At 34.9% G+C, this 14,864-nt stretch overlaps 2 protein-coding genes across 3 annotated transcripts; both read right to left on the reverse strand.

The window, feature by feature from the left end:
• Positions 1–1,830: 1,830 nt before the first annotated feature.
• Positions 1,831–9,555, reverse strand: LOC114266496 (phosphatidylinositol/phosphatidylcholine transfer protein SFH12). 2 transcript variants are annotated; one of them, XM_028207402.2, is made up of 15 exons: positions 9,215–9,555; positions 8,688–8,823; positions 7,935–8,184; positions 7,165–7,264; positions 6,786–7,052; positions 6,548–6,625; positions 6,331–6,432; positions 6,184–6,233; positions 5,995–6,094; positions 5,798–5,881; positions 5,485–5,571; positions 4,844–4,967; positions 3,422–3,822; positions 2,270–2,344; positions 1,831–2,156 (listed from the first exon to the last, which is right to left on the reverse strand). In XM_028207402.2, the coding sequence occupies exons 2-15, from the start codon at positions 8,722–8,724 to the stop codon at positions 2,145–2,147; spliced, it is 1,767 nt and encodes a 588-aa protein (XP_028063203.1). In that variant the 5' UTR covers positions 8,725–8,823; positions 9,215–9,555; the 3' UTR covers positions 1,831–2,144. The 2 variants fall into 2 exon arrangements, with proteins under 2 accessions (XP_028063203.1, XP_082749501.1); XM_082893375.1 differs by having other exon boundaries at positions 5,485–5,595; positions 9,215–9,521.
• Positions 9,556–10,860: 1,305 nt separating this feature from the next.
• ZAR1 (HOPZ-ACTIVATED RESISTANCE 1) lies at positions 10,861–14,864 on the reverse strand. Its single transcript, XM_028207401.2, has 2 exons — positions 14,623–14,864; positions 10,861–13,666 (listed from the first exon to the last, which is right to left on the reverse strand). The coding sequence occupies exon 2, from the start codon at positions 13,655–13,657 to the stop codon at positions 11,102–11,104; it is 2,556 nt and encodes an 851-aa protein (XP_028063202.2). The 5' UTR covers positions 13,658–13,666; positions 14,623–14,864; the 3' UTR covers positions 10,861–11,101.

The following is a 14,864-nucleotide window of genomic DNA, read 5'->3' on the forward strand; positions in this document are numbered from 1 at the left end:
TATTAAATTTGTGTTTATGTTTGTTCTCCCTACAAAGGATGTGTATTGAACTTCATTGTATATCTATCTTTTTTTGGTTATAGTATGACTTACTTATCCAAAAATATATATATATATATATATTAAATTTGTGATCTTGAGTTCAAGTCTTAGCCTATTCTCTTCTAACTTTTTTTTTATTTTTTATTTTTTTAATAAATAACTAAACACTTGGCATAAAGAGAGATAAAGTTTCAAGAAACTAATCTAAGTGCTCACATATATAATAGTATAGATATGACAAGCTCAAAAGTACAAAATTAATAATTTTTTGTCAATTCCTTCACAAAATCTTAAATCAATCCAAACAAGGAGTATGATACATAATCTAAAGGAATAGGTAATCTCAAAACTAACAGTCATATGAATACAAATCTCGTCTAATTGAACCTGTTCAAATAAATATGGCTTAAAAGTGTTCTTAAGTAGAATTGATACATAAAATATTATTCTTTCAATAGTCTGATTCTTATTAATAAAATTCACAATACTTCTTTTAGTCATAGCATCCAAATCTACCTAGTCAAGTAAAATGATGGACTCATTATTAAGAATTGCCCAACAATTAAAAGCAAAATTCTTTAATTTCTGGATCCACATAAAATCCAATCTATTCCTTGCCCTTAAACTTCCTTCTAAGAACAATTTTCTCATTCCAATCATCAAAGAATCCAAAAGTACCATCTACACTCTTTTTCCGCAAGTGCAATTGATGCTTCTCATCAGAATTGAGATCAAACACATCAACTGGGATGTCCCATCTAACACTTGCCATGTGACATAACTGCCTACCCAACTGCTCAAAAATGTACTTTTCTTCGTCTTGATTGAATTTTATCTCCATTGAATGCCTTTTTTGGTGTGTTTTAGTAATCTTAAGTAGAGGATGAACTTTGGTAGGCATTGGAGCCACTTGGGCACCACCTTGCCATCTAAGAACCAATGTGTATTTTGTCCAAAATGATAATATAGTTTCTCTATTTATAGATTGAGATTTTTTTTTTTTTTTTTTTTTTTGGTTATGAAAAGGGTATATAATAATTAATAATTTCCATTTATTTCTTTGATTTTATAATGGGTTTTTTTTCCAAATGCAAGCAATTTTTGCTAATATCATGCATTAAATTTGCAAGAATAAAATTTCTCCATGAGAGCAATCAAGAAATTATAGTCTAGCAGATTATGTTAATTTAATATATAACTTAGAATTCAACCAGATTGAATTCTATTATAAATGATATATATTATACATTGTTTTGCACGAGGTGCAGTCTCCAAATTCTGATTTAGGCCAAGTTTGGAAAGACTAAATAAGTGCACTTTTTGTCTTTTTAGACTAAAAAGTTGAGGTTGAAAATATGAATGTTTGGGTTAACTTTTTGACTTTTTATGGAAAAATGTGTAATAAAAAATTGTAAAAATTGATTTGTAGGAGAAAATTAGAATTGGGAGTTGTGCAGCCGTAATTGTTGACTTTTGGTGAATAGTGATAACTTTTTAACTTTTTGAGTAACTTTTTGGCTTTTTGGCTTTTTGGGGTGTTCCCAAACTTGGCCTTATTATATTTGACTCTTTTCCTTTTAGGAAACCTTTATGCTGTGTTTGGTTGGGAGATTTGGAAAGGGATTTGAAAAGGGAAATAAAAAAAGTAGGTGAAATGTAAATAAATCATGCCTATATTTCACATAATTTCATATACCTTTTTCCTTTCCCTTTCCAAATCCCTCCTCAAATTCCTCAATCAAACACAGCATTAGGAAAACAAATATGGAGAAAAAAAATTTGCAACAGTTTTGGATCACAAAATACCATTTTAAAATGAGATTATACCATGTTTTACAACACACATTCGAAAACAAAGATTGATTAAATAACAGAAGTGCAATGGATGACATCACCATTTTACAGAGAATAATAAGATACTGAGTTTTTATTTAAGTTATATATACACATGAATGAAAGAAATTGAATTGTATAAGGAAGCTTGGGCCCAGTATTTGCTAAATCATACATCAAGTCATGCATTTGGCCGGTCCTGGAGAAGAAAAGAACATCAATCAAGCACCACACTGCAGAGCCTCCATCAGCGTCCAGCATTTCTCCATTTACCAGCTGAACTGTATTTGGAACCACGAATACAAAAAAAAAAAGATGAGACAATCAGAGAGAAGCAAGTTTTTTTTTTTTTTTTGAAGAAAAAGAAAACCAGAGCAAGCATCATATGTCTTACCAATTTCTTCTTCTTCTTCTTCTTGTCGATGTAAGCTAGGAGCTCCTCTTGTCGGACAAGAGCATCCTCCAGAGCCTAAATAAACAATAGCAACAAGTACAAGAATAAGAAGCTCCGATCAATGATTTAATCACTTTTTCGGGTAAAATATATGGTGTAACATATATGACTAAAAAAAGGTATACACAATTTAATTCCATCAGATGAGGGTTTGGGAGGGGTTAATTTGATTGGATATAGACCTAATGACCAACCAGTGGATACCCAAGAATTCCAACACATAATTCACTGTAAAATATCTTTCAAGGAACCGAGCTCGTGATAGCAAAGTTGCTTATTTTGTTAACCGCGGTGAAGCAACCAATACAACCAATTCTTCAGAAACTTGCATTTCATTTGTTACCTCTAAGTCGAACTCTTATGCCATGTCTGTTTGGGTAGACATGAGCTTAGGATTGGACTAATAGTCCAATAAAATTATTAATCTGATGTTTGGTTAAACAATTGAAATACGGACTAACAATCCATCCGAATATGGTATCCCACATATGATGGACTATTTAATTCCACAAAGGGGAGTGGGATATAAATTGGAGGACTAATCCAAAGTTTAAACTATTAGTCCCTCCTTATAATCCTAAGTCAATCTAAACATAGGATAGAATACGCAATCCAAAGGGATTCATAGTCTTAGGACTATTAGTCATGGAATGTTAATACAACCTAATCCAGTCCGCCCAAACAAACATGGCCTTAAGTGTAAGCTTATCTAATGAGAGCCAACTGTTGAGTTTCAGTAACGTTTTGTGTTCAGTCCTAAAGAAAATTTTCTTCGCTGACTTTTTTAGTGTGAGAACACACGTATTTATTAATGTAGTCAGCTGTGTTCACTGTTCACTTATTTCTGTCTGTGGGAATCCAACAACAGACGAGAAGTTATTATATGTCTTTTTCAGCACCTTTACAAATCCCATACTAAAAGTCACAACTATGTTAGAAGCTATTACTAAAGATAAAAGGTATCCATATAAAGACTAGTCACTAGGACATCCCCACGGCAGCTCTCAGTGCTCTCTTTCAATCATAAATATAGCAACAACAAAAAATTAAATTTAAAAAAATAAAAACAAAAAATATGAAAACAAGGGGTACCTTCTTGGTTGCCATGAGCTCTTGCTCCAAGGTGTCAACCCGGCTTACGGCAGCATTCAGTGTTTCTTCCTTCTCAGCAGGCATGGCTGCAGGTTTCATGCTCAGAATAGTCACTTTCTCTTCCAATTCAGACATGCGTCTCATGACAGATAAGAACTCTGCACTGGAGATGGCCGGTGCTTGTACTTTTTGTGGATGTGCCTGCTCGCCTTTCATCATTGTGTCATCATAGCGCAAGGAGCCAGATAAGAGTGAGGCATCAGTGAGCTTCTTAGGCATGTTCCGTGTCACTCTGATCATTGTGACAACGCCCATGACAACAGCCATAACACCGGTGAAGATCTGGTTGCTGAACCCTTCAGGAGCCTTGCAAACATTGTGCACAGTAAAACAATCTGCCCCTGTTATTTGATTAAAAAAGGATTGACAAAGACACAATGGGTATTTTAGGCATCAAGTACGTTAAATCGCTCAATTGGTGGCACATGCATACGAGGACATATACGCATGCATGCATATAAATAGAAAAGAATCCAAAACTTGAGCACCATGTGATGAAATCATTTTCTAATCAGGGCAACAAACATGTCATGTCATTTTTCTTGATGCTCAATTAAATAGCAATTCATGTTTAATGTCTAACATGTTTGTGATCACACTCAGTAATCATTCTCCACAAGATTGAGCATGAAGATACCGAGGGTTCCACAAGTGCCTAAACGTGTTCTACTATTTTTTAATATTTTTAGAACTGTACATGCTTTGGACACTTGAGGACACATGTCACTGATGTTTAGACACGTATAAAAAACAACATAAGTTTAAAGAAGATGAAATGGGAGCCAATGATTAAAATCAAAGCAGTGCATTTATACACACTAATTCCTCCTCATTTAGGCTTTTATACTATACAAATCTTAAACTTCCGATTTGTTTGTGAGTACAAAATAGATATTAGGACCTTTTGTTCATTTTTTCTTTCAATATATAGTATGCGGAAAAAAAATCTTCCTATTTTGATATAATAAATCTAAATGTATTTTGTAACTCAAAAAATTTTAAAAAAAACAAAACATTACTTTCATCATGTGTATATGTAAAAATATATATATTTATTTGTTGCCTTCTCTTTCCGTGTCATATCTTGTTATTTTGAAAATTGTCAACATATCTGTATCGTTTTTGTAGCTATGTCCCATATTCATTCATGCTTCTTGGTTTGAGTCCATTCATTTACTTCCATTTTGCAAATGAGAACGTACTCAGTCAATCAAAATTACACAAAGGAAAAAAGTAGCCAGAACTACTTATTATTTTCTTAAATCTACGCAGTAACTTTGCATTTTACATGTTTTAAATTACACTCAGAAGTTAAAAAATGTAAACATATATATGTATCTAATTCCATAAAGACCAACATACCTTTTGAGAGGGCAAATCTCTCATTATCTACCACTTTTTTCCAAGTTGACTCCATTGTCTTATCAGCCACTGGCATGTAGTCTTGATAATCATATGATTTATGGCAGTTTTTGGTAATAAAAACCTGCCATTTTATTCCCAGATAAAATATGGAGAAAGTATGTGTGATTATACTTTTTACAACCAAATAGAAAAAATTAGAAGCTGAAATAACAAACAAATTTGATGAAACTACAGAGTTGTTCTGAAGGTTTTGCAATAATATATGGTGAGTATGCTTATGTCAGCCTGTTGCACATAAAACACAATGAAGAAAGAGAAATTATCTCCACCCCACATGTTTCACAACATTCAAGCACCAATGAAGACAATTCACTGGGTAAGGGACATTTTGAGTTGAATGACATATTGAGGAAACACGAAACTGCACCCTCTTTTAATTCATGAAGAAATTTTGATTCACCATGGTCTCAATAAATGGATTCATCACTTCTGTGACATATTGTTGAAATTGGTTGAGTCATCTAGCCACCTCAATCTGCTCTAAATTGTAGGCAAAAACTGCCAACTTATATGATATGACCTTTCAATTGCTACCAAGACCATGCAGGATTTGTTTCTAGAAAAATTCAAATGCTTACATCTTCATGAATAGGAGAAAGTGAATAATCTATGTCCTTTGCACATCCTGGAGAGAGAGAAGGCACCTCATACGCAACTTGAACTGCCTGCACATTAGAATAGTCACATCCCTAATTTGATTATAGAGACATAAACTGGTTTAAGTAGAAATGACAAGAAAACAATCTTTAAACCAAGAAAACAGTAAAAAGCATACTAATTACGAAGAAATGGGGAACAAAGCATTAAAAATACAATCAACAGGACATATCCAAAAATAAAAATAAAAATCAAAGGCAGATATGTCAAAGACTTTAGGTGTTTTATGCATACTGTTTCATCCTCAGCTATTATCTTTTCCTCAGTGCATTGAGCATTGGATTTCTTTGTACATTTGGCTTCACCATTTTGAACCCTCTGCAAGACAAATGATGAATTAAATAACTTTACTCACCAGAAGACTGCTAGCTGAACTATACAGAATTTCAGGTGTTAAGAGGGGAACACGAATAAAAGAGGTAGCAGAACACCTTCATTATTTCCTGGTCCTTCCATGGTCCCTTATCAGAATGCATACAGCCTCCTTGGTCAGCACAAGTGCAGGTACCTCCTAGAAATTCGGGCAGCTCCCTAGAAAGCAAACCAAAAAGGAGAGATTTTTGAATTGCAACATAAGACAGAAAACAATATTGTAAGAGGCTAAAATCAACGAAAATTACCTAGCATCAATTATTTCAAGCAACTTGCTCTGGTACTTGTTACCAAGAACCTAGTGAACCACACCTCTCACAGATTAACTTTATGTCCTTGATACAAATAAAAAATAAAAAAAATAGAAGCTTTAGCTGCGGAAGCTAAACACTTACATGGATCTTTGCAGTGGTCTTTGGGTCAAGGAAAGTCTTAACAGTATTCCATAACAATCTAAATCCAGAACCCGCATTGATGATGAACATGCGATTCAGAGTCTACAGAGTAAACAACAATTTGGAGGTTACATAAATAAATACAGCATTTAAAGTCTACTAAACAAAAAATAAAGAAGCTAGCATTTTATTCTCTAAATGACAAAAGAATAAGTACCTCTGGATAGTTGTCACCATCAATCTTCTGAAGGCATTGTATAAGTTCTCGGGCAGCTTTGTTAAAATTTTTAAGTCCCTGCAGCAACAATTGGAGTCAAAATGTAATTGTAAATTATCTTTATCATATTATTTAAGACTATATTATGATTCAAAATCACAGAAAAACACTACAGTAGCAAATTCGGAAGGACGTATGCACTTCAAAAAAAAAAAAATTAGTTGATACTATCACATACAACTCCTTGCACATCCAAGATGGTTGTACTTTGATCAATATGCTTCTTTGCTGCAATTGAGCAAGCCGGGAACTTGACATCAAAGGTCCTCTCAAACTCCCGTACATGATATTTTACATAGCGGTCCATGGTTGTTACTTGCATCAGTTTCGTAGGGTCTACTTTGCCCAGTCTCTCAATGTAGACTGGTCGACCTTCCTTGTCAACTCCATGATGTCCATGGGGATAATATTCTAAGACTTCATTGATTTCCTTGAATTCAAACTCCTTACACAAGAAATAGAAGAGAGGAAAATAAAATTCAACATAGCGTTATACTGCTGGCAAATTGTAGAGCAGAATTTTAAATCATCATCCACTGATATCTCCTAATGAATACCTCCACAACTGTGTCAGTACCAAATTCCTTCCTCCAATGAAGCATATCAGTCCACATTTGCTTTGTTTTCTCAATATCAAATTTCCTGGCCTTCAAAAATCTGTGTACTCAAAAATAATTTAGCGAGTGAGTTAATTCGATGCCATATAGAAATAGAGCAAATGTGATTGCAGTTAACTGAAAACAGACCAGTGATGTTGTAACTCCTTTTCTATGTCACATGTACTACATCACAAATTCACAATGCTGAGTGTACTGAAACCATCCTACAGCAGATATGCTACTTACTGCCAAACACAAACCTGTAATATTCTACATTGATGTAACTATGTACAGCCATGGTTTCACAAGTGACTCAAAATAATAATAATAATAATAAATACAGATATCTAGCATACCCATGAATTCAACACCTTGTTGAGCCTGGTAACTATTGATACAGATCAATAAGCAATTTCTTAGTTCACAAAAATGTTAATATACATACACATTTAACAAGTGACAAAAGTGTGAATATACATGCACATTTAACAAGTGACAAAAATGCATACATACATGTTGGTATCTTCGTATTATATGTGTGCTCTATGTTCACTTCTTCTCTAAGAAGAGTATCAACCTATCACTCGTGTTCTATGTTCTCATTTTCTTCTCTATTAGTGTTGATAAAAAAAAGCCTCATCACAAATATGCAGTACAAACAGCCAGGTACTAAATAATAGTAAAACCACATGCACGCAATGAAAATAGGAATAAGAAAAGAAAACAACCTTAGCATCATATGGTAATCATCGTGTCTTGATGGTAGTAATTCATCCAATATAAGTGCTTGACGGAATGCATCGACAGCCTTTAACTCTTCAGCATCATGCTCATCCTCAATTTCAACAGACATGACTCTGCTATTTCTCCTGCCCTTTCTTGTCAAGGAATTCCTGAATTTCGCAGAGGCATTTATTGCTGCTTTCTTAAAAGACCCAATTCTGGTTCTCTTCTCATCCTCGTTTTCAAAGTCAAGAGCTGTAACACAAGCATTGAAGGAACTAGGCCTCAAACACAAGATATCAAAAAAGAAGCCAGAGAAAATCTTCCCAAAATTGCATTGCATTGCTAGTTGTATAAGGTTGGCTTATTCATTAAGTAAGACAACAAAAAACCAGGGAGTTCCATCGAACTGGATGAGTAGTACAAAATTAATGGGAATGACCAAGCAGGTCAAAAATTGTTTCATGTTCTTCAGCCAAATATTTCTCTTCCTGACTGATGAACACAGATTGATTGACAGATAATAAGCAATATCTATAATTCTGTTCCAGCCAAAATATTGCTAGATCAATAAACAAGTATACTTACAGGGAATGAAAACTAGAGAGTTTCCTTAACTTTGTGGTTCATACACAAGGTATCTCACATAATTCTTATAATTTCAAGACCTCCAATTAAAAAAAGTGCCATATACAAACTTCAAAACTTAACGAAAATAGGAAGAATAAATGATGAAAATAGGCAGAATAAATGATTACCTGGTTTAGGAAATAAAGGTCCAGAGACTCCAGACATGATGACACTAGGGTGGAAATGAATTGGATGATGAGACAAGAGGGCAGAAGAATCAAGCACTCATATCACGATGTATGAACCAAAGTCTTAGCCAAATGCCTGCATATTCCAACCATTATTATTACAAGAAAATCAATAACAAACCAAAAAAAAAAAAAAAAACACAAAATGCTTCAATTATGTCACCATCCAAAGCATCGCATCTTGTGGCATAACATCAACATTCTTTATATCACAAAATCACAATAAAAACCCCTCAAAAATGGCTCATTTACAAATTAACTCAAAATAGCTATAAGATTTGTCAAGTACGTTGCATTAAATCATCTATTAATTCACAGCACTCCAACAGCACCTGAGATTAGGTAGTCGTGATATGAACAATGGCTTTTAACAATGAAATTGATATGATAACACAACAAAATTGATAAATTTCGTGGGTTGTGTGTTAGAGAGAGAGAGAGAGAGAGAGAGAGGTGAGAGAAATTACCTCTGGAAAAAATGGTGGGGAGAGAGAGAGAGAGGGGAAGTTTAAGTGACCGAATAATCCTCTGGAGATGGTGACCTGGGAAGAAGGAGAAGAGGACAGCTAGAGAGAGAATAAAAAACAAAAACAAAAAAAGACGTGTAGAGAGAGAGAGAGAGAGAGAGAGGGAGAGAGGGATAGGATTGTTTCTAATGGTTTGTTAGGATTTGTTGACAGAGTCTCGTTTCCATTGCCGATTTTGAGCTCTCTGTTTCTAAATTTAGAGAGAGAGAGAGAGAGAGAGAGAGAGAGATGAGGGTGGGAGAAATGCAAGGCACTCCGTTGGAATCTCAAATCAAATAGATGTTTCCCACTACCAACCTAACTCCAACTAACGTCTCTCCCTCCTTTCCCGGCAAAATGATCCAGTGCGACGCGTCTCGTTTTACTCGGAGTACCCTCGCTTACTGTGTTATTGGGCCTTAGGTCCAATACTATACCGGCTCATTCTGCCAACTTCTCTCCTTTTTTTTTTTTTTTTGGGACAATAAAAAATAACACAAGTTACCACTGAAAATATCATAAATAGTTTGCATAGGCTTCTCTCAGTGGAGTTTATGCTAAATTTAGATACTGATACTATATCAAGGTCCGTTTGGGAGCCAATTTATTGATTAAAATCGTAAAAAAAAAAAATTATAAAAAAGTCAAAATGTCGCATTATACACATTATTTAATTACTTTCTTTTTTTACAACTATCTATTCAATTAAAACAATAGTCAAACTATTAAAAAAGACACTAAATAAGTTAAGTTGTCAAACAGATACTAAAATGTACAAGAAGAATGAGGAAGGTTCAGCTAATTGGGTTGGAAAGTAGTTTGAGTTGAGCAAAGTAATATATTGTTTAAATTTAATTTAAATTTCGACGAGTTTTAATTGGATTGATCAACATCAAGAAGTACTGTGATTTTTTATATAGTTTGTAGTCCACTGAGTTAAGTTCAGATTAAGTTTAAGAAATTAACAAGTTTTAAAATGTGTTCAAATTTAATTTGTTTAATGAGTAAACAAAAAAAAAAAAAAAATTAATAAGGTACCTTACCTAATTGTCATGTCAGAGACCCAATAATTTAACCATGGTTAATGGAGTTAGTAGCAATTTTTGGTGAAGACAGGTACTCCAAAGGGTATCGGAACCCATGCTATAAGGTTTCAAAAGCCCATATTTACTGAATAAATCCTTCAGCTTTAAACCTAGCCTATGCAGTGTAGAGTTTGATACCAAACTCTGAAGTCTCGCTTGACAAGTTAATAATTTAGTTAAAAAGTTAAAAAATTATTAAAAAAATTAAAAAGTCAAAAAATCTATAATTTATACTAAAGAGTCAAAGATTTCATTTTCTTTCTATTTTTTGTACATCTTTTCGTAAAAAGTCAGAAAGTCACCCCAAACATACTAGTTTTTTTTATCTCATATTTTAACTAAAAAATTAAAAAGTTACTAAAATAACCTATTCCCAAACGAAACCGCATACAAAATATAAGACTTTTCCTAATCAGTATAAATATATATATATATATATTTAACATTATGTCTCCCAAGATTAAACTGTGCACTCAAGATTGTGTGTCATATAGTGCAGTCTGTTGACCACAGTGGTTTCTATTTGATAGCCAAAGGAGTCATTTGTCAAATATCAAATTTGTGCTTACATAAAGCTTTTGCGTTCTCTGAATAAAGCCGCCAAATCTAACACTTCTTACAAAGGGAAAAAATATATATTACAGAGCTAGCCAATACTTCAAATGTATCAACTATAAAAATGCAATCAATTCAAAAAATATATAGTACAAAACAATTGACAACAATTACATAACAGAAATTATGCTTCTTGTAGTTTTTAAGTCTACCTCTGTTGCTCTTCCTTCTTCCAAACACCCCCTTTAAACCCGGCATCTTCAATTGGGAATCCCTCCAGCTCTGGACACCAGCAAACATTCAATGTCCTCAAAGATGGCATCACTTGCTGCACCACCGACCATTCCTCACTCAAGTCCGACAAAGCTTCCAACTTCAAACCCTCAATTTTCCAAACAACATTTCCATTTCCCCGGAATCCCTCACTCATCTTTGTAAGATTGCCAGAACAAATCGATAGAAATCGTAGCATAGGAAGTGAGTGAGGATTCAGCCAATCCGGGCTTATCTTTCCCGGATAGAATTTGAGACCCAACTCGTGCAGTTGTCGAGGAGGGGTCAATTTATCAAGTTTGACTGCAAGATCCTCATCGTGACTGTCAAAGCAATTTATCGACAGGAATTGAAGTTCCTGGAGGTTTACCAATGAATCGACCTCGTCATCTCCAATCTCATCACCCTGACTTAGGTGTAAACCGAGTGTTCTAAGATGAGTCAAGTTTTTAAGCTCAGCAATACGACAACCTTGTTCTTGGCTCGACTTGGCAGGCTTAAATCCCAACAATACTTGAAGATTCAAAAGCCTTCCTAAGCCTTTGGGGAAATATCCAAGTGAACCACAATGACTCGCATCCAATACCGAGAGCTTTGCAAAAGTAGTAATATAAGAGGGAATGAGTTTCAAATTCTGGCAATAACTTATGTCTAAAATTTGAAGCTTATGAACCTTCTTTAGTGAAGGCGGGACTTGGATCAATGGATGCGTGTTGCTTAAGCTGAGACAAGCTAAGTTGGGGAGAGATCCAATCTCATCTAACAAACTCGAAAGAGGGATTTCAAAGATTGATTTAGAAAGATCCAATACCTGTAAGCGTGGACATCTGCAAAACTTGTTTGCGATATTTGAAGCAATCTTGTTCACTTCACCACTTTTGGTAGTAGTCAACAATGCTCGCAGCTTTTGATTGGCCATTATTTGCTTCCGGTTCATATCACCTTTAATACCCAAATGGCGACAGTTCAATTCATTTGGTTTAAAAAATGCATAATCTTCTGCCATCTTGATCACCAAATCACGAACCATATCGTGAATTTTGCAAGTGTAGATTGTTCCACTGTAAGCCTTATCAACCACTTCTACCAAACACCTGTTTGTTAATTCTGAGAAACAATGTCCCCCAGCTTCGGCTGATAATCTACCACTTCTCAACGGGACAAAACCCTCTCCTACCCACCAATGGACCAATTGCTCTTTTTCAATTACACAATCCTCCGGATAGAGTGAGAAACACAAAAAACACGACTTCAAGTAAGCTGGGAGCTCATCATAGCTCAATTGTAGCGAAGCCATCACGGTGTCATCATTTTCTGCCAATTCATCTCGAAAATGATTTGCAATTCTTCTCCATTCATGATAGTAAGGCTCTTTCGATAACATCATACCTCCGACTGCCTTGATAGCTAGTGGAAGCCCCTTGCACTTTTCAACAATCTCTTTACCAACAGTCTCTAGCTCGGAGTGAATACACTCTCCTTGAGTAGCTGCAAATGCTATCATACGAAACAGTAACCAACTATTCTCTTCACTGAGGAATTTGGGCCAATGAGTTCTTGCTTCTGAGACTCCCATCTTCCGAGCAACTTCCTCAATTCTTGTCGTGACAATGACACTGCTTCCATTCCCCTTAGGCAATCCTTGGTAGATTTGGAGCCACCATTTATTATCTTTGCTCCACACATCATCCATCACAATTAAATACCTCTTGCCTAATAGGTACTGGTTTATTTTCCTCAACAACTCACTTTTATCATCTCCCACGCTGGCATCTCCCAAACTCCTTAATATGGTTCTCATGATCTGTTCTTCGGTGAATGTCTGAGAAACGGACACCCATATTCTCCTCTCAAAGCGATCCTCGATTCTTCTATCATTGAAAATTTTCTGGGCAATCGTGGTCTTGCCCACTCCACCCATACCAACAACTCCAATAGCTAGAATGTCATTGTTTGCTTTGAATAGCCAATCTTTGATCTTCTCTGTATCACCTTCTAAACCAACTACCTTGCTATGGTCATACAAGGGAGTGCTCCAACTGGGCTTAAGATGTCTGTCCTCATCTGTGGGACCCGTTTGGTTAAGTAGTGACACTCCAAGGTACGTTGACATATCCTGTTTGATATCAGTGATATTCTCATTAATTTCTCTGAGGCGCTTCCCTGCTTGATAATGGGCTGGAAGCTTTGAAGGGTGGAAACACATTGCACAGCGTGCAGAGACAGTATCATTTTCATCCTCTGATTGAACTTGGCAATCGGCCAATATCTCTCCAGCTTCATAAATTAAGTCTCGCAAAGTAACCATGATAGCGCGAAGTGACTCATTTTTTCTCTTGAGCCTCTCCGCATCTTGGAGGAAGCTTTGCATCAATCGCAGCTCACGCTGTAATTTTTTCAACTGGTCCCTAATTTCGATCAGGAAACGACTCTCCTCTTCAAGGGCATTAAGAAGTCTATCCAAGAATACACTCACTATTGCATCCACCATGTTTTTGTTCTGCAAGTTTATTTTTAGAGGAGTCGTGAAAATATAAAATCAATCAAAATACGAAGGAAAATAATAAACAAAAAATGGGTTATTCATCATATGCATGCGTGTGAAAATGTTATAATGTAACATGAGATTAAGAGGTTGAAAAGTTAAAAATTAGGTAAGAAATATGATAATATCAGGTTTTATTGGTTAATGTGTAATTGAAGTTAAAATTAGTTGTATATTCAGATCAGAACCGAGAGAAGGATAAAATAAAAGGATAAAAAGAAGAATATAGAAGGCTATTAATGTCATTATACATTTGTCAATAACCGAGTTAGCGATATAATTTAGTCCAATACAATACACATGAGAGAGGTTGGCTTTTTTTAAATGACTGGATAGTAAAGTGTTACGAAACCAAATCAAAGAGGGTAACCTTATCTTATTCCATATTATATAAAGCGTACACCCCATTTGGCGTGAATGCTGCCATGCTTTTTCTTTATCCAGAAATGCCCTCTACTTCCAACAACTGTCATATTCTATACCCGTTAAACTGTTTTTCTCATTCCATCAAACCAACCAAATTTTCCGTAAAAAATTTAAATGTATTATATATATATGCACAAACATATATATAAACACTGCTATTTTAAAGTTGAAACTTAAATTGAACTCAAAAGCTGATATCAAGGATAAATATGAAAAGAAATAAAAGTCTATTAAACTTGGTGTAGTTTACTATACAACAATGCTAGAGGGCTACAATTTTTGCCACAATGCCTTAAAACTGTCAAAACGAAACATTTCTCGTTTACTATATTTCATTGTTCTTACGTGATGTGATGTGATGTGCTGATATACAAGAATGCCTAAGCTTTTACAGGAATTAGATATTCGTGGTTCTTGAATACTAACCACCATGAAATCAAAGATCAATTATCAAACCCAAAAAGCATTAAAAAAAAAAAACTCACAACTGTTCAATCTGGAAGACAAGACGAACACAAGAGGGCCGATTGAGAGTCTCCTGAAAATCTGAAGCTCCGAAGACTTTGATCTCTACAATCACGCGAGGCAAGAGAATAGAAGAGAAGAAGGGTACAAGAAATGGGAGAGAGTGAATTTCAAAGTTGATCTTCCTCTATAAATTTGGGGGAAACTTCCTCTCTCTCTTCTTGACTTGGTAGACTTTTTTTTTAGTTCATATATGTGCCCT

Source organism: Camellia sinensis, chromosome 1, assembly GCF_055761805.1.
Source record: "Camellia sinensis isolate YWXY chromosome 1, ASM5576180v1, whole genome shotgun sequence".
In the NCBI taxonomy this organism is placed as follows: Eukaryota; Viridiplantae; Streptophyta; class Magnoliopsida; order Ericales; family Theaceae; genus Camellia; species Camellia sinensis.